General features: G+C 43.4%; 1 protein-coding gene across 12 annotated transcripts in view; it reads right to left on the reverse strand.

The window, feature by feature from the left end:
* Positions 1 to 257: 257 nt before the first annotated feature.
* Positions 258 to 24039, reverse strand: part of LOC121541717 (glutamate receptor ionotropic, NMDA 1) — a 29717-nt gene continuing 5935 nt past the window's right edge. The window contains exons 3-23 of one of the 12 annotated variants that reach the window (XM_045208118.1): positions 22336 to 22512; positions 19377 to 19439; positions 18558 to 18655; positions 18169 to 18290; positions 16713 to 16887; positions 16461 to 16605; positions 16146 to 16232; positions 14906 to 15056; positions 14232 to 14359; positions 13390 to 13554; positions 13124 to 13242; positions 12592 to 12704; positions 12185 to 12333; positions 11766 to 11923; positions 11109 to 11270; positions 10740 to 10849; positions 10228 to 10373; positions 9869 to 9925; positions 5208 to 5234; positions 4293 to 4406; positions 258 to 919 (exon numbers count right to left, since the gene is read on the reverse strand). In XM_045208118.1, coding sequence (XP_045064053.1) covers positions 851 to 919; positions 4293 to 4406; positions 5208 to 5234; positions 9869 to 9925; positions 10228 to 10373; positions 10740 to 10849; positions 11109 to 11270; positions 11766 to 11923; positions 12185 to 12333; positions 12592 to 12704; positions 13124 to 13242; positions 13390 to 13554; positions 14232 to 14359; positions 14906 to 15056; positions 16146 to 16232; positions 16461 to 16605; positions 16713 to 16887; positions 18169 to 18290; positions 18558 to 18655; positions 19377 to 19439; positions 22336 to 22512 — 2535 coding nt within the window. In that variant the 3' untranslated portion in view covers positions 258 to 850. Of the gene's footprint in view, positions 920 to 4292; positions 4407 to 5207; positions 5235 to 5256; positions 7576 to 8566; positions 9926 to 10227; positions 10374 to 10739; positions 10850 to 11108; positions 11271 to 11765; positions 11924 to 12184; positions 12334 to 12591; positions 12705 to 13123; positions 13243 to 13389; positions 13555 to 14231; positions 14360 to 14905; positions 15057 to 16145; positions 16233 to 16460; positions 16606 to 16712; positions 16888 to 18168; positions 18291 to 18557; positions 18656 to 19376; positions 19440 to 22335; positions 22513 to 24039 lie in introns of those variants that run through there. The other 11 variants (XM_045208119.1, XM_045208124.1, XM_045208121.1 and 8 more) reach the window with 11 other exon arrangements.

Consider the following 24039-nt stretch of genomic DNA (forward strand, 5'->3'; position numbering starts at 1 on the left):
TAATCAACGTAAGGGCACTTTGTATTTTAACCTAAATCCAATGACATGGTGAAATGTTTTGTCGATTTTACGTTAAATTTAAAAACTGAAAACTCAACCAAATGTAAATCCAAACTAGATGTTGAACTGATGTCTGTGCCCAGTGGGTATGCATTTACAATACATGCATGCTTCCATCTCTAGTATTGTTGCTTTAAAGTATTATATTGGCACAGAAGTTTATATTCTCACTATTAAAACAATTCCAACTTAACGAAGACATATCTAACATTTTATTTAAATATTTGGAGTTAAATGACAGGTATTTCTTAATAAAAGTTTATATCCAGCAGCGTACCTTTTATAATGTTAAATACTGTGAAATAATAATGTGTTATAGTCACTCCTTGTACAGTACTTAAGTCAAAACTTGTTTGTCTACTTAAGTCATATAACTAAACAAGATTTTTTAAACTGTAACATTGATAATGTAGATATATTAAATAGTAGTTGTATCCAACGTCACAATGTCTGCACTGCAGTAAGTAAAATTAGACAAAGATAGGACTGTTTTAAGCATAAATTGAGCGTGAATAGAGAAAACAGGAAAAACACAGTATGTGTAAGTAAGCTCAGAACCCTAGAGCTAACTAATGCCAGACTAGATCCAGCTGTAACAAGTGCCATGATCAGATCAGTCCTTTCTCCGATGTAGGGTTATCTCCATGGCTCCACTGTAAAGCCAATGGGACAAAAAGCTTCAGCAGCGATGGATCCAACAATGCAGCGAGCTGGGGGAAGGCTCTCTTTGTCCACCCACCCTCTCTCTCTCTTTCCAAGGAGCGAATGTTTCTCTCTCCTTCTGTCCCTCTCACACCACCGTGCTGACAGACGGGTCGGACAGGTTGAGCTGGCCCGTGATGTCGGTGGGTGGGTACTGCTGCAGAGACGGAGAGAACATGAGAAAAACTGAGCCACGGTCAGTCCCCTACAAAAGCCCTAAACAGAACTCTGATATAGAAGAGATAATCTCTGCTACATTTCAGTCAAAATCGTCAAAGCAGAGGTGTTTTATAACCCCCCAAAGGCAGTGTAGTTAGGAAAGGTGGAAACATTTTGGTTCCATTGTGGGGTTCTCAGATTAGTACAATACATCCATGAGAATACATGTGTTGGTTGCTCTGCCTGAGGAGGGTTATCATATTACTACAGTGGAGTGGAGGTAAGGCCCAGAGCGTAGAACACATTTGAATCAGCCAAAGGTCATTTCAACCCTACATGACTGGGCAATTATTTACCACTGCTTATTTAACCTACAGTAATTTGCATGCAGACATTGTTTTAGTTTCAGCAGCTAAACTGAGAGAAAAATATGAATTATGATTGAGCCTCTCGGCTGGTTCAAAGTGCTATGCAGTTGGACTCTTACTTCCAGGCCATATTTCACTGTACTCCTCCTGAGGAGCAGAGTTGTTGCTTTTAATGGGCATCTACAGTGCTGGGTAGCAACATACCCAGCTCCATGCAGGTGCTCAGTTACTATGGCAACTGTGACTTTGGGATTGTGTAACCTAGTGTCATCTGCCTTGGGCTTGAAGTCAGGGAACATACTTGACAATGGTAAGGATGGTTCCTTTAGCTATTGACGCAGTAGCAATATTACTAACCACTGCAATTGCTGTGGATTGTTCCTTATCCATTGCAAATATGGCCATGAACTGATCTTGCAAAATATAGGGAGTGTTTTTGTGAAGTTTGTTGCCTTTCTATAATTCCATAACATACCACTGTGCTGAATCATGCTTTCTACAAGACATACTGTTTTCATCAGCATTGTTTCCAACATGACAAATCGAAATCCAACTTACTTTGCCATGGATTCCAATTTACAGTATAAAAGTTGGAAAAACCTGATTCACATCACCTTTTCACACTGTGAAAAGACTTAAAGAAAATGGCTTGATGAACAGGTTCACTTCAGTACAAGCCAATCATAATCCACCGTGTACCTCCATCCATTCCATCTTTACAGATTAAATCTATTTTGCCTGTCAATTTCACAAATCAGCAAATTCAAAAGATTATTTTAGATGTTGATGATTGTGTCTCATTTTAAGCTGTGTTTTCTTCAAGCATTGACGCATATTGAGTTTTATAAGTTATGATGCAACTACCATGCTAAGTCAAGGGTCAACATCATCATAGGGTATTACAGATAAAAAACACAGATTATTTACTAATAGTTACAAAATACCTAACACTTAGATCTAAATGTTGCATCATCACAGGGCTTACAACCCCTGTTTAGACGTCCACGTGGGCCTACTTCGGGGGCCTGCTGTTAGCAGTACCACTTAGAGCACCCCCTACTAGCCGAAGGTGGACCAGCAAAAGAGAGGCACTTCAATACGTCAATACTTACAGTATGGCCACTACCACAATGATTTCTGTATTACTACAATTACTACTACTAAAATAATATATCTTACAGATACTACTACGTCTACCTCAACTACTATTATTACCGCTAGTACTACTACTGACAACAATAACAGTAATTCACATGCTTGTAGAGGGAGAGAGGAGCAGTGTGGCATGTGGGTGAGGGACACTGACTCAAAAGTCCATTGATAACCATTAATATAAAAGAAGAACACTTATATAAAATCAAAATAATGGTCAAAGACTGAGGATGGTACATATTTGGTTATAATCTAGTTGTAACCTATGTGGTCTCTCTTTTTCACCAAAGATTTGTGTAAGCGCACGATAACTCCCAAACCACCATCCTAAACCTCCCACAAACAGCAACGATGGTCATTCCATCTTCCCCATTCCTATAGTTGACCAATTCTATAGAAAAACCTCCAGTGGATATTAGGTGGCGGATGGCAGATTTGTAGTTTTGATTTGGATCAAAGGAATAACATCACTATAAATGTCAGAGACAATAGATATAAGACCAAGAAAAAAAAAGAGAAAATCAAACAGAAAGACAGACCAACAGAGACCTTTTTTACATGTTCGATTGGGCCAATAAGTAATCAAGGAAAAACAAAAAGCTTTGATATCTACTGTGAAACTCTCAGCTAAATCCGGATTGAGCATAGCTGGTTAACTCAGATTTGGTCATCAGTCAGCTATGTCTGGGTGAACAGCAGGACAGAGAACGTTGCGGGTCACTGGATTGTCAGGCCACTGTGGAGGAGCCTCCCCACCAGCAATGAGCAGGCCCTTCCAACTGGACTGTGGAGAAAATAAGAGAGCATCACACTCTTATTGTGCTGCAGCAAGGCTCCAATAGAAAGAGAGGTGGATAAGGCTGGAGTTCTTTTTATAGTGGATCTAAGCTGCGGACACAATAGAAGTGTGATGTTTCAAAGAATCTCAAGCCGAGAAAGGCGGCAAACAGAGGAAGACACGATAGAACCACCTGCGGTAACAACCTAGAAATAGACCCTAAAAGGCATGCAAAATTGACACAGAAAATCGTTTTGTCAGACAATATGATTGCAAACATGACAAAGTAAACATGACAAATCAAAAGTAGACAGAGTAGATCTAATAATATAACTCCATGAAGAGAAAATCCTGAAATAGATGGTCTGTTGGTTAAAAAAAATACGTTAGTTTGTTTCCAGAACGGTTGACTGACTTTGGCAAATGGCTTTACGTTGGCACATGCTTTGAAATCAAACCAACAAACAAACAAAATGAAAGGAAGTGCAGGATTTAAGTGTATAAAAGATGGATTGAACAGGATCAGGCAATCAGAGAAACAGGAGACTAACACAAATACAAACACATACACACACTATAAAATCACCAAGAGACAAATTGGTCAAAACCACGTCCAGATCATTGGCAGGGAGGAAGAGCAGCCCAAACAAGCAAGACAGACTGCTGTGTTGCCCTCTCCTCCAGTACTATACCCACTAATCCCATGAAGCCAGCCCAGCCTGGCCCTGCATTTGCTCTCCCCACAGCCAGCACACCACCTCCAGCCCCTGACTTGCTCTGCACTGCATCCTGCACCCTGCACTGCTGCCTAGCATCCTGTAGGGGGCACCGGCCTACAAATGGTGTCTGGTTGGATGGCTGATCGATGGCGGACTGACAGACACGTGGCCATGGCTGCTGAGCCATGTAGGATGGGTGAGAGGAATGGGGCTCTCTCACAATTAAGAGATGGGAATGGCGGTAGAAAAGACAGAGGAAAAAGAGGGAGAGATTGGGAGAGAAGAGTAGACAGAGGTAAAGAAAAAGAGAGGGAAGAGTAAGGGAAGATGTTGTTCCCTTCTTCATCTCCTTACCGTGTCTTTGGACGACCTACGTCTCTTGATGCTGGAGGCCAGGGAGGTACTGATGGACCTAAAAGTGGCTTTCTTTTTGGGGTCGGGGGGCTCTGCTCTACCACTTTTCCTATCCTAAAATAAATATACGTAGAACAATTATGCGTATTCTTGGGGTGGAGTGATACCTTAGTCTCAGTCTCACCCATTCACCCACTCACCCTCCCTCCACACCCTCCCTCCCTCTTCCATTTCACTGTCTGAAGTGGTATGAGAGTGAGTGTCTTGACACAAAGTGGTCTCCATTGGATATTGGGGGCAACAGGAGTTTTGCTTGTCTTTCAGTGGTGGGACTGTCTGGGACTGTAGTCTGGCCAATCATATAAGAATGCCTTTACACTAGCAGCTAGGCCATTTCATCATAGTGGGACTGGACATGAAGGAAAATCCCTAGCCAAGCATTGACACATCCAAACACCCCCATGCCCCTAGAAATGCATTGGAATGGTTTGAGGAGAATGTGTAGGTGATACCTGTGCTACGCTGCTTTGACCATTTACCACACCCTACTCACACACTAACTCCTACCCACACACACCCATACATCAAGTAATCACTTCCACCCATACCTCCACCCCCTTCACCCCAAGACACACAACTTTCAGAGAAAATATAAACATTAGCCAGGACTGAGGAACAACAAAATAGTTAGTATACTATGACTATGATGTCACAGTCAACAGAATCAACTGTAATCATTGGTGGTTCAAACATATTCCCAAACCCATTTTTAACCATATCCTTACAAGATGTTCACACATCAACTGTGTTTCTTCCCTCCCTCATGCCACCAAAGTGCCCCACAGCTACTCTCAGTCTTCTATAGGTACATTGCAGAGTGTTCGTGTGCAAAAGCTCATATTAAGGTATTCTTACATCCTGAGTCTCTAGAGAGGAAGAGGGCTGCGTAGGGGGGGGGGGGGGTGGGGGGGGGAGAAAAGAAAAATAAATAAACATCCATCTTCTTGCAATTAGATAGTTATTACTTTAAGATCCAGAAGCAAAGCCAAGGGAACCAAACGAGCCAGTAGAAAAGCTAGCAAAGGAAACAACCACATCGCAAGCCAAGCAGTCATAAAAAGGTGCTCTACAAAGCAGGGGAGCCACTAAAATGCATACCAACATAAGATAAACAACAACAGATAATATTATATCATTTAAGCCCCTTGAGTCATTATACCTGTGGCTGGGTATAATGGAAATTCACCTCACACGCTAGGGAGTGAAATAGATGGTGTTGGGGTGATAGTATATGGAATAATATATATACTATATACAGTATACTACTAAATGGAGTTAGAGCAGGGATTGGGGGTTGAATGGAGAAATACGAGGTAGTTAGGTAGGGGGTGTGGGAAGGTTTTGGTGGTAGGTGGCATGAGAGGTTTTGGCCAAGTTGTTGTGAGGTCTGGATGGGGATGGTTAGCTAGGTGAAATGGTAAGAGATGTAGTGAGTAGGAGTTAAGGAGGTCCTAGGCCTAGAATATAAACGGTAAGAGATGTAGAGAGTAGGAGTTAGGGAGGTCCTAGACCTAGATAAATGTGTGGTGTGAATTTCAGCTGAGAACATGCAGCAAGGGGCACGGAAGGATAAGAAGAGCTTGCCAGGGATGGTAAGGGAAGGGATAGAGGAGGAGACACAAAACATAAAGCATGACAGTCAACTCAGGCCAGCACTGGAGCCACAGAACATCCCCTGTCATTAGATCACATGACTGAGCCTCTGTTTGAGCCACCCATCACCACCCAAACCATCCCCATTCTCTTAATGCCACAGCATTAAGAGGTGATGTTCTATTGGGTGGTGTGGAAGATGGGTAGAGTTGATTGGCTGAGGAGTGATGGACAGGTCACCAGTGAGAAAAAAGTAAATTAAAATGGATTTCCTGTTGGAAGATGACATCTAGATGTTAGTCAATGGTCAAAGTCACCTCATGTTAAAACTCCATCAATGAGGTAAAGATAAGGCATAGAAACATTTAGATAGAAAAAATTAAGCTCATTGCAAGCAACTCAATGCATCGTTTTTTTCTATTATTTTGTATTTTTCAGTTTCTCGTCAAAATTGTTTTTTCTTCTTGTACTTTTCAGCGTAGAATATCCAGGTCTCACGTGACATCAATCGACAATGACCGCTGGTGAAGTATTGCGTTTGCAATGTCCCGGTCATGCAAAGCATGCTGGTCCAACGGAGGAAGCATCCCACTGGACGCATGTGCAGCGGCTTCCTGTCTCCAATAGGAAACAACAGCCACTGGAATGCATTAGTTCTCGTTGGTATTTCGTTGATCTCACTCCTAATATCTCCTCCACTTTTAGGCAGTGCACTTCTGAATAAGACCTGCTACAACAGCGAAAACTAACGGCTAGATACTGTAGCTTCTCTTAAACTAGGGATGAGGACAGATTCAGTTCACAGTGCTTTTTCAGTAGATACAAGCAAACAAAGGTGGTGAGAGTTGGGGTAAATTACAATTCAATTGAATCAATTCAGCGAGTGAATTGAAATTCCAAATGGAATTGGTTAGTTGTTTAGTTGTTGGTTAGTTGTTGGAGAAGAGACTAAGGCGTAAGCAGTTCAGAGCAGCAACATAGTGAACGATACGATGGACTCAAACAGGTTATTCAGAAGTGCACATCCTCTGGAGGTACCTGTGTTGGAAGGCGTGCATGTACAAATACTTTGCATTTGCACAGAAGTATAAAGACAAACAAAAATATAAACATACAAACACACAAGCAGTAAAAATGATGCTGGACACCTAGCTGGAAATACCCACAGAGAAAGGAAAAGTTCACATAAACTGTCACCAAACCCTGTTGTTGTGATAATAGTGTGTACTGAATAGTGTGAAATACTGTATGTATTATACTTCCTCTGTAAGTAATCATGGCCTTGAGAGACATGGTGATAATTTGATGTTCATAACATACTGTATTAGCTTCAACGATTTGCTCGCTTCTACTACTCCAAGCATGATGCCCCAGTTAAGGAATAAGAGCAGAAAACTGTCATTTGTTTAAAGCATGTTCTAGGCCCTCTTGAGAATTATGCTGTGTGTGATTTGCATGGATGAAGCCATCTTTGTTCAGTAGTGCTGAAATTATTCATAAACTGTGTCAATATAACCTTGTCTTTGGACGACCTACGTCTCTTGATGCTGGAGGCCAGGGAGGTACTGATGGACCTAAAAGTGGCTTTCTTTTTGGGGTCGGGGGGCTCTGCTCTACCACTTTTCCTATCCTAAAATAAATATACGTAGAACAATTATGCGTATTCTTGGGGTGGAGTGATACCTTAGTCTCAGTCTCACCCATTCACCCACTCACCCTCCCTCCACACCCTCCCTCCCTCTTCCATTTCACTGTCTGAAGTGGTATGAGAGTGAGTGTCTTGACACAAAGTGGTCTCCATTGGATATTGGGGGCAACAGGAGTTTTGCTTGTCTTTCAGTGGTGGGACTGTCTGGGACTGTAGTCTGGCCAATCATATAAGAATGCCTTTACACTAGCAGCTAGGCCATTTCATCATAGTGGGACTGGACATGAAGGAAAATCCCTAGCCAAGCATTGACACATCCAAACACCCCCATGCCCCTAGAAATGCATTGGAATGGTTTGAGGAGAATGTGTAGGTGATACCTGTGCTACGCTGCTTTGACCATTTACCACACCCTACTCACACACTAACTCCTACCCACACACACCCATACATCAAGTAATCACTTCCACCCATACCTCCACCCCCTTCACCCCAAGACACACAACTTTCAGAGAAAATATAAACATTAGCCAGGACTGAGGAACAACAAAATAGTTAGTATACTATGACTATGATGTCACAGTCAACAGAATCAACTGTAATCATTGGCGGTTCAAACATATTCCCAAACCCATTTTTAACCATATCCTTACAAGATGTTCACACATCAACTAATAGTGTGTACTGAATAGTGTGAAATACTGTATGTATTATACTTCCTCTGTAAGTAATCATGGCCTTGAGAGACATGGTGATAATTTGATGTTCATAACATACTGTATTAGCTTCAACGATTTGCTCGCTTCTACTACTCCAAGCATGATGCCCCAGTTAAGGAATAAGAGCAGAAAACTGTCATTTGTTTAAAGCATGTTCTAGGCCCTCTTGAGAATTATGCTGTGTGTGATTTGCATGGATGAAGCCATCTTTGTTCAGTAGTGCTGAAATTATTCATAAACTGTGTCAATATAACCTTGTCTATAACACAGATGTTACATAGACCAACAGTTTGTGTGTCCTTTTCCTTTCTCAGCGGGCGCCTGCATGCATTTGTCTACTGTATGTGCCTATACATGTACACACACATGAAGACATGGACAACAGTTACATCTGGTAGTAAGGTAGATGACAGACAGTCTCGGAAGGACATTGATTTGCTGACACACACTGGAGACTGTGATCTTACCGTACCTTCCTCCAGCCCTGCTGTCAATACAACAGGTGCACCACTGACCTTTTGTGAGCGCTTAACAAAGAGCCAGCATGGGGCAGGCTGGCTGCCAGAGCCACATCACAGGCTCACAGTGTCCACTGCCCATCTCAGCTCGTGTGCCCCGTCACCGCCCTCCCCTGTACCCCCACGCCACGCTCCTCCTGCTGAGGATGGTAGGTCAGCGCAGTGGGGGGTGGTGGGGGGGGGTGATGCAAACGAAGGGCGAATGAGGGAGTTGGGGGGGCCACCAATGCTTCACAGTGGAAGATATTTGAGTTAAGGGCAAATCATATTCTTCAGTGACTAGACGGACTGAGGCGCGAGCGCATAACTCAACTGTAGCGGGAATGGTTTTTGCCTGATTATCTTTAGGCGACCACTGTTCTGAAATAATTCACTGACACGCAGGCTTTCTCTGATAGGACTCTCATGTTTAGTGTCCATAAACACTGTATGGGGTGGGGATACTGGGGGATGGAGTGATGTATATACTGGACAAGTATAGACATCAAGCATACAGTAGGAGAGTTAGGGTCAGAAATGATAGTGTAACAGCACACTGTTACAGCTATTAAAAAGCATGAGATTTATCTGTGAATCTCATAGTTATGTGAGATTCTCCTTATTTAAATGACTTTCATCAATTACCTTATTCCCCTGCATGTCCTCATCATCTGACCTTACAAAGCCTAAAAGCGTTATAGCAGCAGCAGACGAAGCCTAATTTATACCCTGTGCAGGTATGCAATGCAACAACGCAATTAGCTACGCAAAATGGCCGTTCTGCGTAGTTGCAATGCATTATACATTCTGGGCTGCACACTTTTGCATATTTTTACAACGCAAGTACGCAGAAGGGCCATTTTGCGTAGCTAATTGAGTTCTTGCGTTGCATACGTGCTAAGGTAAGCGTAAGGCTTAACTGGCTCATGCCATGAACGTGGAATGCATATTTTAGTTTGAAATGTTCTCATGTTAGAGCTGCTTTTATTTTAGCTTAACTCTTATTCTAAAAGCGAAGGGTGATGTGGGGTGGAGATGTCTCTTGTCTATGTTACATACTAACGATGGGGTCATCGATGCGCCCACAGCTTGGCTTCCAGAGGCCTCCTTGCTGTCCTGCAGCACAGAGAGGAGACATAGGGGCCATTGGTCTAAGGGACTGGAGGATGGACCCACGGTGGCTCATGGTAATGCCTTGGGAACACCTTCATCACTGATTGTGACACAGCAATCCGTGAGTGACGGTCACCAGTTGGCAACAAGGTCAGACAGGATGCTAATAGTGATGAAAAAAAAAGATTGGTCGTACACCTGTATTGGAGGAACCTGCAGGAAGGGCTATGCTGGGCGTGTCTCAGCCCATCTCTGCCCTTCCCCCCCTGGGTGCCAGTGCTTACGGGGGGAAAGAGATGCCATACCTGCAGGTTCTTCCTCCAGACGTTGACGGCCGCAAAGGCCAGCTGCATCTGCTTCCTGCGGGCGTCTTTGTGTCGCTTGTAGGCGATCTCAATAAAGATGAGGAAGATTCCTGCTGCTATGCCTCCAGCCACCAGCATGAACACTCCTGTCAGACAGAGACAGACAGACACAGGGATGGGTGGTGAGTCGCCAATCTGACACTCAGCTGCAACCCACTGACCATGACTGTGTCTGTGTGAATCTAGTCTAATAGGTCAACGGTTGCCCGTCCTTTCCTCGACCTGCTTCCACTTCACGCCGTCCGCTGCAAACCTTGCAAGTTGATATTAGGATCACAGCTATAACAACTATAACTGCAGTAACGCACAACAAATGACTTTAACAGTACATACTTCACGTAACAACGGAAACAAAAAAAAGGTATTGGACAAAAAAAGGCTACAGTACCTTACCACTGCAGTTTTTGTCCAATCACTTTTAGGTTTCTCAAAACCCAAAAGAGGAACCCTACCTGCCATGTTCTCAAAGGTGAGTGTGGCTGGGGCATTGCTCCGTGAGTCACACTCCTGGTATCTCACCCAGGTTTTATCTAGATCTTCCATGAAGCCATTCTCATGGGAACTGCAGGGGTGTGGGGAGTGGGCAGAGAGGTAAAACAGTTAACAAAGGCCAAGCCATACACTCCAGAAGCTAAATCCCAGAATGCCACTAACACAGACGACACAAACAAACACTGACTGACAGACTAACAGACAGACAAAGGGCAGGAATGAGGAGATACAGAGAGAGAAGAGAGCTGCCACAGCGGTGTGTCGGATGGTTAAAAAAGGAAAATAAAAGATAACAACATACACACAATGCTGCTTCGGCTGGGACAGACCTGAGAATGGCCAGGGACACATTCTGTTTCCAGGGGCTGTCCTTGCGCATGCCTATGCCAAAGCCCGAACGGAAAAACAGCTCTCCCGTGGTCACCAGGTCGCACTTCTGCGAGGCTTCAAACTCCAGCACCGCAGAGTCCCAGATGAAAGCATGCAGCTTGCTGTTGGGGGAGGGAGGCAGGGGGGAGGAGGGGGTTACGGTGCAACAGTACAGTGATTGTCACAACACACATTTACGGCTCCCCTTTGGCCACACAAAGCGTGTGAGTCAGCGTTACCAGCCATGTCTACCGCCGCTTGAAAAATGAAATCCAATGCCGGACGGACGACGGCGCGTCCCCCATTGGATTCCCCACCTCAAAGAAGCTCGTCTTGGATAAAACCTGAAAAAGGGTGCTCCTCAGCTCAACGTTAGCTCAACTATAGACTGGTGTCAGTGCTATTGACACAGTTCATGCAGCCCTGTTCTAAGTCTGAGCCTGGATCTGTCTTGGCTGGATGATGGGCCTGGACCAGAGGGAACGCTGCAGTAAGACCTGCTGGGCCTCACTGTTCCAGAGGTCCAGAACCCCCAGGTCTGACTGACTGACCCTCTCTCTCTCTCTCTGACCTGACTATCTGACCGGCCGACACGCCCAGGCCAGGCCGGGACTCACTTGTCGCGCACGGCCTGGATAGCCTCAGCGGCACTCTCGTAGTTGTGCTTCTCCATGTGGCGGTACATGGTGCTAAGCTCCACCTGCCGCCGGAAGTAGATGTCCACAGAGCTCTGCTTCACTGTGGCGTAGATGAACTTGTCCGATGGGTTCCTCAGCTGTTGAAGGATAGGAAGGGTTGGAGGGAACATTACATTCAGCATTTACATACAGTTGACCAATTCTGGAACTCTGTAAAAATGAAAACATTTGACACGAGACAACCACTTACTTTACAGTATTTTCACCCCCAATAACTTTCGCACCTTGCTAAACATGTACATTTTTTGCAGTATGTAACCTACTATCCACAAGTTATCGAGAAAATATAAAGAAAATATTCTCTGTATGTATTTAAAGCAGGACTACTTGATGCTCACCCTCGGGTCGTTGATGCCGGTGATGCGCTCCTCAGGCCGGTCCAGCACCAGGAAGGCAGCCAGGTTGGCAGTATACGATGCCACTATGATCATGGCAAAGCCAGCCCACACCATGCCCAAGATTCTCGCTGAGAAGCTGCGCGGCGCGCCTGGATAAGAAAAGTCCATAAAACTTTACAAAATGTTCACTCTATGGGACATCAAATGTGGCTCAATATATTTATGTCTAGCATCTCCCAAATATGACATTATTTATTGACATGCAACACTAATATCTCTATAGTTAATATCAGTATCACAAACTGATCAGTATACCGGTAGTATTTGCAGAAATAGTACACTAACTAGCTAGTATACTAACAACTGTACTAGCCTTTAGAGGTTATTTAGTGATAGTATTCTCCTACCTTCTCCAATACCGGAGTTAAGCAACACTCCCCAGGAGAACCACATGGCTGACGACAAGGTGAGGGCATCTTCTTCTTCTTCTTCACTATTTACTTTAAACCTCCCAAATGGGCTAGAGAGAGAGCAGGAGGTAAAGTGAGACATACATGAGAAGACAGAGCAGAAAACCCTGGCAACCCCAGGCAGGGAGGAAGTCTGTGTAAGTGGCTAATTAAGAGCGAGCTCGAGCACAGAAAGAAAACAGAAAGAGAAAGCCAGAGGAGCAGAGCAGTGGAATGATTGGAGTCAGTCTTTACCTCTGTCCCCTCATCCACTGTGAAGGATCTGGAGAGGTTTGGAGCATAAGCAGAGGTAGAGTATGTCACACACATTCACACACACACACACACACACACACACACACGTGCACGAATGCGCCTACATGTACGCACGCACACACACACACACACACACAAATATACATACACATTCACAAACACACACACACACACACACAGATAGACAGACGGACACACATGGATCCCCTTGTACCTGAACCGGTCTAGTAGGTAAAGCATCACCGCCACCACATGCACCGAAAGACCGACCAACAGCCACAGTGTGCTCTGAAACGGCTGCATGAACGAGTCCAGTGTACTGCGAGGGATTTCCTGTAACACACAGCACCGACAGTCATTCACAGACCACTTACAGTGGTCTGTGAATGTGGGGTATCTGCAATGAGGACTAAATCAGGTATAGTCTGTATGAACTGTCAATTTGTTCTCATACATTTTGGGAGGAATTTGGGGACATACCTTTTTAACGAGGATGGTTAAGCCTTGGTACTTAAAAGGTTTGGAGAATTCGATGTACTGGGCTCGTTCGTTGTTTATAGTCAGCGGGGCAACGATCATATCTGCCAGACCCCCCAGGAGCTCTCCCATCATGCCATTCCACTCTTTCTTGTTGCTGTTGTTCACCTGTGGTAAATGGATGTAAAGGGTTAATAACCAACCCAACCTGACAATGAATTTCAGAATGAAGTGTCCTTTATCAGTAATAGAAACAACAAGTAGGCCCTCTCTTGACTCTGGTGAGTAGCTAAAGGCGAAAATCTGGGTGCTTTAACCCTTTGTGCCTTTAACCCAAATAAAAATGAGCAGAAATGGTCTGAATGGTATTCTCTGGCTAAGAGATGTGGTAACTGAGCGTGGCTCTCCAGAGAAGCTCCATTCAGCCCACCTTGCTTGCTCAGTACATCCTGACAGGTCAGGGTGGGTCTCACCACCACCTTGTCCCTCCAACATGAAGCTAAAGTCCCCAATGTGGTGTGACCCTAGGTTTCCATGGCTCTCTCGGCTAAAGGACTTATTTTAGTTAATGATTTAGTTAGCGATAGTTAGTGATTATGTCAAACAAAACCGTTTTTGTGAGTGCAGTACCATAAGATGATTCTGTGTAATTTTCAAAACGTTACAAGCGCATAAACTTAATTCAAAAAGCACATCTCAGAGATAAGATTAGATATAATTTGCTTCATAACTTAACATAATTGAATGTAATATAAATGCATGCAAATAGACAATTGTTGGTCAATTCATTTTTGGCAGTGAGGTTTTCTATCTAGAGAGAACTCTGAGTTTCTATAGGAACTGACCCGCTCTTGTGTTCCAAATTTCCCATCAGCCACCAGGTGCACCTCATAGGTAAAGTTCATGGTTCCAGCCAACTTGATAAGTAGGTCAATACAGAATCCATAACAACATTGAGGTACAATTGGACGTCCTGTAACCAAACCAGCAGAGGGTTGCAAGTTACAATCAATCAAGAGGAATTTAAAAAAAAATGTTTAATAACACCAGACACCAACTGCCCACACACACACTATTCAACCAAAACCACCCATTCACTTAATAATACAGCTACACACTGCAACCAGACTTCACACACTTACACTGTTTGCTCAAAACAGGCTGGCACATGCCCACACTGTTTGCAAACATTTAAGCAAACTCTCTAGCATATTCACACTGTACATACACACTGTACACACACACACACACACACACACACACACACACACACACACACACACACACACACACACACACACACACACACACACACACACACACACACACACACTGTACACACACACACACACACACACACACACACACACACACACACACACACACATATGCCAACAATCACACAAAGGCACACTCAGCAACATGCATACATATATAGATACCTACTGTATATATATGTATGCATCTCCAGTTGGTACTTAGCGGGCGTAGTAAAAGCACAGTGATATCATAAACGTCCCTGTTGTGTTACCTGGGATGGTCTCATTTGGTCCTGTGCAGATCACCTTTTTAATATCTGCCACTCCATTTAAGGTTTTTTCCTCCTTGCAGGTTCCATCCTGCTCAGTGGGTTTCACATACACAAAGGGCTCCTGGTGTATGGTCACTATCTATAACAGATGGGAGAGAACGCTGTTTATCACACAGTGGGCTTTAGCTCACACTGACCCTGAGGGAACTCTACATCACCAACCCTCCGGACAACAACCCCTCCACAAGGAACACATAAAACACACACACACACACACTCATGGTAGAAATTATGGACAGAGAGAAAATGAGAGAGATGGATAGAGAAAGAATAGTAGAATCCTTTGCAGGCCCATTCCATTGAAGATTCTGTAAGATATAAAGTGTTGTTTTACTTTTATTATATATATATATATATATATATATATATATATATATATATATATATATATATATATATATACACTGAACAAAAATATAAAAGGAAATCAGTCAATTGAAATAAATAAATTAGGCCCTAATCTATGGATTTCACACCCCTGGGTGGGCCCACCCCCACTTGGGCCCACCCCCACTTGAGTCTTTCCCCACAAAAGGGCTTTACTACAGACAGAAATACTCCTCAGTTTGATCAGCTGTCTGGTTGGCTGGTCTCAGATGATCCCGCAGGTGAAGAAGCCGGATGTGGAGGTCCTGGGCTGGCGTGGTTACACGTGGTCTTCGGTTGTGAGGCCGGTTGGACGTACTGCCAAATTCTCTAAAATGGCGTTGGAGGCAGCTTATGGTAGAGAAATGAACATTCAATTCTCTGGCAACAGCTCTGGTGGACATTCCTGCAGTCAGCACACCAGTTGCACGCTCCCTCAAAACTTGAGACATCTGTGGCATTGTGTTGTGACAAAACTGCACATTTTAGAGTGGCCTTTTATTGTCTCCAGTACAAGGTGCACCTGTGTAATGATCATGCTGTTTAATCAGCTTCTTGATATGCCACACCTGTCAGGTGGATGGATTATCTTGGCAAAGGAGAAATGCTCACTAACAGGGATGTAAACAAATTTGTGCACACATTTTTTTGAGAAATAAGCTTTTTGTGCATATGGAAAGTTTCTGGGATCTTTTATTTCAGCTCATGAAACATGGGACCAACACTTTACATGTTGCGTTTATATTTTTGTTCAGTGTATATATATGTTATATTATTATCTGAGGAGGGTGAAATGCGATACCTTTAGTCTTGTGGACATCTGAAAGCCCCGCGGTTTCTCTGTCTCTCCTCCCGGCCAGATGATCTTCCTCTGATTATTCATCACCACCTACAGGGTCATAACACCACCATTAGAGGAGTGCTGACATAATGTGTGGAGCTGATGAGGGCCAAACACAAGGGAGTCCAATACTAAAGAGTCAGCTGCTTTAGCTACAGCTCAGCATCTTGCTAATAAAACCACTGCTTTCTAATTACCATGCTTACTTCTTAATAGAGCTGTAATAGCAATAGAATGGAAGATCACAGTAGAAACAGACTGTTGCCATAAAGTTACCTGTGTTCCATTGTAAATCCCAACTTGAATGAGTCGACTCTTCTGGTAGTTGAGAATGCTGTAGTGAGCGTACTTCCTGTCGCCATCGTCATTGAACTCCACACGTCCAGTGAGGCCCTCTGGGTACTTTGATGACATCAGAACCCTGATCAAGAGAAATTGAAGTAGATCTGAGTGTGAGAGTGTAGGGAAATAGGCAGGGTGAGAAAGTGTGTTTGTATGTTGGTGTCTTCCTAAATTATATAAATGTACCTTTTGAAGAGGGGCCCGGTCTTCCAGATGTTGGTGTTTCCCACGCAGCCTCTGGGCGGCTCTGTAATGTTCTCCTTCTCAAAGAGCTCCTGGATGGACTGGGCCACCACGGCCACTGCGTCGTTGATGTGGGCAGACTCGTTTTTGCCGTTGATGAGCTGGAGGCCAATGAGACCTGCTCACATCAAACCAACAGCAGAACAAAGTAAATCAGTAACCTGGTAGACTATCAACCATCAGGATCCTTTTGCAATACACACACTAAAAACTTATAGGAGCCTCTCGTTCAGCCATCCTGAGGAAAGGTCCAACCGCAGGTTTTTGATCCAGCACTGGAAGTCTTTGAAGCATGAACTTCATCTTGATGGAAATTGATTTGGGATGATTTTATTTTGATTCCCTTCTGAGAAGAAGAGGCAACATGATCAGAGAGTAATAGCTTGATCAATATTTAGAGGTTGTTAGTGAACTTTGCCCAGCATGGGGGGAAAAAAGACTCCCTTGAAGTTGGATCGATTCAATTCTATCACCCATTTTATAGGGGTTAGGTTGGAAAATACCACAAGCAGAAAGCTATAGTGTATGTGTGGGACCAAACAAACATACATCAACTAGATTAGAGAATTAATATACAAATTACATTAACAATCCAACTTCAGTTAAGTTTTCTTATTGCAACTGGTCCAGTAGTCTTGCAGACTCTTGAAAGAAGCCACAGAGGTGAGTTTAAAACAGCAACAGATGCTGAGACATGGACATGACTGACAAATAATTATCTGCATGGATCGGGGCATTGTCTTACGTTAGATAGCGCTACTAATCATCTGCACTGAGGGACGAGTGTCACGTATGAGTGACACCACCTAACGTAAGACAATGGGGGTCGGGGTGTTGGAGTGCCTGGGGTTTGACGCTAACATTTGTGACCACAAAGTGACATATTACGTGAGACTTGTGCAGACTCCGGGACATAAGAAAGGACAGTTGTAGCTTACCATTCTAATTCAGTTACACTTCAATGTGGGGGTTGCAAAACACCCTTTATAAACTCATGAGAACCAAGCTATTAATATATCAGAATGGTACAATAAAGGCAGCAAGCGAAGCTTTGCATAACCCAACATATATTTTTAGGAAACATACTGTATGTATGAGTTAACCTATCAATAGTTATAGGTTCGGAGACACAGGACCTAACACTGTATTAACATTTGTTTAAGAGATAATAGTGTAAACTTCTGTGACTCATTTAAAACCTTTAAACATATAAAATGCTTAAACGTTTAAATGCTTAACACTCAACAAATAATCATACATGATACATCGTTAATAACGAGGCATTCATCTATGGGTTTTTCCCTAATCGTAGAGGTGAGATGAAAGGTGACCCCAGAAAAAGGCCAGCATTCTGAAGTGTTTTCCAAGTGGCTGTTGGGTAGCAGCGTACGGTACGTACCGTCTGGCGCCTCGCTCAGGGCTTTACCCGACATCTCCCGCTCTCCCACCAGCCACACGTAACCCGAGCCCGTCATGTTGAGGAAACGGGCAGCCTTGTAAACTGCAGCAGCGTCCTCTTCACTGAAAACAGAGATGTTCAGTGATATAGACATGATTACTTATCGTTCATTTAAATCATTGCAGTAAATCACTACTGTGTGACATTATGCCAGCACTTCGCAATAGAAATGTAGAGGTGTCAACTAAACCACTTTGAAGTGCAAAATATAAGTCATTGTAAATCATGTTGTGGTCTAAATAGGAATAGGGAAAATGTACTTATGGGAGGGGCTTTTTGATGGGAGGGGCCTGATGGGACAAGTGGGAGGTGCAATAGGAGGGTCTCACCTGGCGGAGAGGATGATGACGCGAGCCTCCAGCTCTTTGGCCTCCAGAAGCAGCGCAGTTAAGTTAGTCTCCTGGCTGAACTGGAGGACTTTCTCTGCCTGTGATTGGGGCACAAAATAAGTCAAGCCAGCTACTTACCCCCACCTCAGAAACCATGCTGTCTCTTTACCTGTTTTGCTCGATTTGGAAGATTTTTGTTGAAAAAGGGAGAGAGGATAAAAAGGAAAACGATCCAGGAAAATCGACTCAACTAAAAAAAAAATTGGAGGGGAAAAAACTTTTGCATTTTTCGCATGCAAACTGAAGGTTATCAAGGCTCCAAAGAAGGACGTGCATGTTAGGTAGGGGGGAGAAGAAGGTCAATGCAACCAGTAACTAAAAACAGGTAAAGGGGAGTGAGGGGGAACCTTTTCCCCCAACAAAAAACTATTGAAAACTAGAGAGGTGCTACAAAACAGGAGGGAGTAGTAATCTGGGAAAATGTTTGTCCCACACTACCGGATCTCCTCAAAGGAATAGACTTGCAATCTTTTTTTCTCTTCTTCTGAGAACATGCATTCCTTTATTTGAATGAAAAAAATGAAAATGGTTGAAGCGGAGCGCTGTTCATTTGTTTCTTTTTTTTTTACGGAAAATTATAGTCTTTCCATAACAAAATCATTCTTCAGTGAAATTATAGGGATAATGTCTCAAAGTAAAAAGAAACACGTGCTTCCAAGATAGGGGCATTTCTGGGTCTGCTGGTGACTGCTTGGGCTGGTTTCTAGTTGCTACGTTTGGAAAGTTGGTGGGCGGCGTGCATTGACCATGCAAATATACCTTAGGTCCTCGCTTGTTGTCATAGGACAGTTGGTCGAGGTTTTCATAGTTCCTTTTTTTATTCTGATGAGTAATGTGCACAGAGAAAATATGCAGACACAGAAGAATATTATAAACAGTTGAAAATGGATCGCAGTAAAGCATTCCAACAAATCTCCACTTTTCTGCTTCAAATTGGGATCCCTAACACTGGGGCTTGCAAAGTCAATCAAAGACAGCCACTGACCACTAGCAATCCTATTTACTGCTATGTCATATGACCTCATTCACAATCTTTCAAAGACAACTTAAGACCCTCAAACCATTGTCCAGCATTGGTCCAGAAACAGTCATACTCTCTGTACAACAATGAGATTGAGAGGGCTAAAATGTCTGAGTGTCAGTGCAAAGCAATCTCAACAGGTAAACAGTCTGATTCTGCAAACTAATGCCCCTCAGGCTCTCTCCATTTTGAATTCCACTCAGCTCCTGTATATTGTGAAAGGAGCCGCAAAGCAGTCTCCTGCTTTGCCTTAGTCAGGGAGCCATTTTGCAGTGAAACACAGCATCTTCTGCTTGACAGACCTGCCTCCCCTGATGCCCGACCTTTCAGCTCAGACCGCAGGCAGAGCGCTCGGGATCTGCGTCCTCCACTTCCCAAATGCTACAGTGACTCTGCCACATTGGTTCATTATACTGCCTGACAAGCAAATCCAAAGTAAATCCCATTCTCCTCAATTGTATTCAAGCTCACGCCACTGAAAGGATTACAGATCTGTTATGCCTCAAATGTAATCTGAAGTTGTGGTCAGCACTGCTCTGTAAAACACTGCTCCCCTTCCAAACGTTGCATGCTATTGTGTCGTAGTGTTTCAAGGTCAGTGCACACTCCTAAATCATGGCATTACAAAAATAGCATTAATCAAACTGCAGTGAATGGGACTACGGTCCTCATTTAGAATATAAATAATCTAATGATGTATTGAGTCCCCAAACCCAAATCTATTTTTGTCAATTTCTCTCTCTAGCCCTCCACCATCTTGCAGCTGTCTCTGTGTGGCACTGCAATGCCTTGGTTCAAAGCCAGTCTAGATGACTGGCTTTGTTTTCCCAAAAGAGTTCTTTGAGTGCTCTATTTTTTATACTTCAGTCAAGCATGAATATTGTATGATGTGTCGCTCATGTCAGTATTCTGACTGAATTCACTACAGCTAGAATAGTCTCTCTACCGGCTGTGGTAGAGAACCCCATCAAACTACTGTCCCTGTGACTTGTCACAGCAGCACAGCACATAAACCTGCAATTACAATGTGAATAATCTGCACGATACAGAATATGAAATGTGAATAAATAGAATATTTATATTTAATGAGGAAATGACACCAACTCCCCAAATGTGGCAAACCCAGCATTCACCAACCTGGCTGGCTGAGTAATTTCTTAAAACCACTGATAAAATCACAGTCCAAGCTTTTAACTGTGAGAACACAGATACTTCCTTACAGCATCACATCACAATGTCTATCATCCCAAGGATTTTGTGACATTGATAGATTCCTTCAATCTGGTAACTGTAAATCTATTCAATCGTTCGTTATGGCATTATCTAAGAGAGAGAGAGAGAGAGAGAGAGAGCCAAGGTCAGACAAGATGGATTCTAAGAAGGAAGAAACATGTAGCTATCAGTTAACCGACTATTCTATGAGCTAATGTAGGTCTTTACCATAGAAAACACCACTTCAACACAGGTAGTCATAGTACAATCCAATAAAGTCAAAATTATTTGTAACAAGATGATTTATTGACAAAAACTATACTTAGTAACTCCTGATCAATCTTGATCATCTTTGACATTTCACCACTCCCTTCGGTATGGATTATCGTGAGCGTGTGTCACATGAACCGTTTCATCAGCCTCTGATTAAATTACTCTTCAAATCAGGACTAATTTCACTCCATCACACAATTACAGGAAGGAGCCCTTGAGGGGAACAAACAGTGCAGTATCAAAAAGCCTTAACCACATCCTGTCGTTTTAAGAATGTGTTAATTGTTCCTTCTCTTTTCCTTTAGGGAACATGATATTTTAGGGCAGGGGTGTCAAACTCATTCCACAGATGGCTGAGTGCCTGCAGGTTTTTTTCAATTAAGACCTAATCAACCAGGTGAGGGGAGTTCCTTACTAATTACTGACCTTAATTCTCAATCAAGTACAAGGGTGGAGCGAAAACCCACAGACACTGGGCCCTCCGTGGAATGAGTTTGACAGATGTGCTTTAGTGGAAATCATCCCTGGTTTGTTTTAGGCTTAAGGTGGATCAGCACATTTAATGAGCTAGCTACCCAGCAACACAACCTCAGAGGTGACTGAGCTAAAGTAATGCTTATGGACACACTTTATCATATGCCTGTCCTTTTACTTGTATGGACTCACAGTCCATCATTTGACAAGGACACAATAAAACCAAAGATATGTATTTCAGTGTCTCAGTGCCTTAGTGTCTCAGCACAGGATAGTATGACCATCTGATTTACTATTGTATGTCAACCATCCATCACATTACAAGTCTCCCAGTGAGCATTACACTGGATTTATGAACTCCATGCCTTCCAAACAACATACATGTATCTCAACACAAATATACATCAAGGATCTACTGACCATCATTCTGTTTGGGAGTCATTGATATTTTGCAAAGCCCCAGGTTAAAGTCCGCTATTTGGCTCCTGTTGTGGATTGACACAGGATAATTTGACTATGGTGAAAAGCAACATGAGATGAGTAAAAGATGTACTCAGATCAGACCACATTAGACGCTGTAGATGTCTCTAGCATTTTGATGTTAGCCAATGTTTACACAATGGTCAGTGAGAGATGTGTTCACACAACAGAAAGGAAAACAGTTACATACATAGAAGACCTTTGCGAGTTAAACAGAGACCACACACACTGGGGGTCCGGCGAGCCCGAGCATCTCACCTTTGTTTCCCTCTCCTCCAGTAGGGTCTCCAGTCTCTTCTGCGCGGCCCGCCCCTCGTGGTCATCGCTGACGATCAGGATGATGTGGTTCCATCGAAACTCTCGCATCATGTCAAACCACACGTGAGCCTGGTGGGAGTACGGGGGGACAGTCCGCAGAAAGGACAAGTGGATACTCTGGGGGCAAAGCAAAGTAAGAAGAAGGAGTGTAGCTCAGTTGATAGAGCATGGCGTTTGCAACGCCAGGGTTGTGGGTTCGATTCCCATGGGGGGCCAGTCTAAAAAATAAAATAAAATAAACGTATTCACTAACTAACTGTAAGTCGCTCTAGATAAGAGCGTCTGCTAAATGACAAAAATGTAAATGTAAATGTAAATGAGTGCGAGGAAATGATTTGCTAGTCATCCATGGTTTTGCTGTTCTTTCTAAAATATTCATGAGGCCTTTACAATTGTTCACAATCAAACAGAAATATCTTGTCCTTACATGACATTTGGAGCAGAATGTAATTTGGCCACAGCTATTTTGGTAGCTAGCGAAGTAGGGGAGTAGAATGTACAGTGGGGTAAAAAAGTATTTAGTCAGCCACCAATTGTGCAAGTTCTCCCACTTAAAAAGATGAGAGAGGCCTGTAAAACAGATGAGAGAGGCCTGTAAAACAAATCCAGAAAATCACATTGTAGGATTTTTAATGAATTTATTTGCAAATTATGGTGGAAAATAAGTATTTGGTCACCTACAAACAAGCAAGATTTTTGGCTCTCACAGACCTGTAACTTCTTCTTTAAGAGGCTCCTCTGTCCTCCACTCGTTACCTGTATTAATGGCACCTGTTTGAACTTGTTATCAGTATAAAAGACACCTGTCCACAACCTCAAACAGTCACACTCCAAACTCCACTATGGCCAAGACCAAAGAGCTGTCAAAGGACACCAGAAACAAAATTGTAGACCTGCACCAGGCTGGGAAGACTGAATCTGCAATAGGTAAGCAGCTTGGTTTGAAGAAATCAACTGTGGGAGCAATTATTAGGAAATGGAAGACATATAAGACCACTGATAATCTCCCTCGATCTGGGGCTCTACGCAAGATCTCACCCCGTGGGGTCAAAATGATCACAAGAACGGTGAGCAAAAATCCCAGAACCACACGGGGGGACCTAGTGAATGACCTGCAGAGAGCTGGGACCAAAGTAACAAAGCCTACCATCAGTAACACACTACGCCGCCAGGGACTCAAATCCTGCAGTGCCAGACGTGTCCCCCTGCTTAAGCCAGTACATGTCCAGGCCCGTCTGAAGTTTGCTAGAGTGCATTTTGATGATCCAGAAGAGGATTGGGAGAATGTCATATGGTCAGATGAAACCAAAATAGAACTTTTTGGTAAAAACTCAACTCGTCGTGTTTGGAGGACAAAGAATGCTGAGTTGCATCCAAAGAACACCATACCTACTGTGAAGCATGGGGGTGGAAATATCATGCTTTGGGGCTGTTTTTCTGCAAAGGGACCAGGACGACTGATCCGTGTAAAGGAAAGAATGAATGGGGCCATGTATCGTGAGATTTTGAGTGAAAACCTCCTTCCATCAGCAAGGGCATTGAAGATGAAATGTCGCTGGGTCTTTCAGCATGACAATGATCCCAAACACACCGCTCGGGCAACGAAGGAGTGGCTTCGTAAGAAGCATTTCAAGGTCCTGGAGT

The sequence above is a fragment of the Coregonus clupeaformis genome, chromosome 27, assembly GCF_020615455.1.
Source record: "Coregonus clupeaformis isolate EN_2021a chromosome 27, ASM2061545v1, whole genome shotgun sequence".
Classification (NCBI taxonomy): domain Eukaryota; kingdom Metazoa; phylum Chordata; class Actinopteri; order Salmoniformes; family Salmonidae; genus Coregonus; species Coregonus clupeaformis.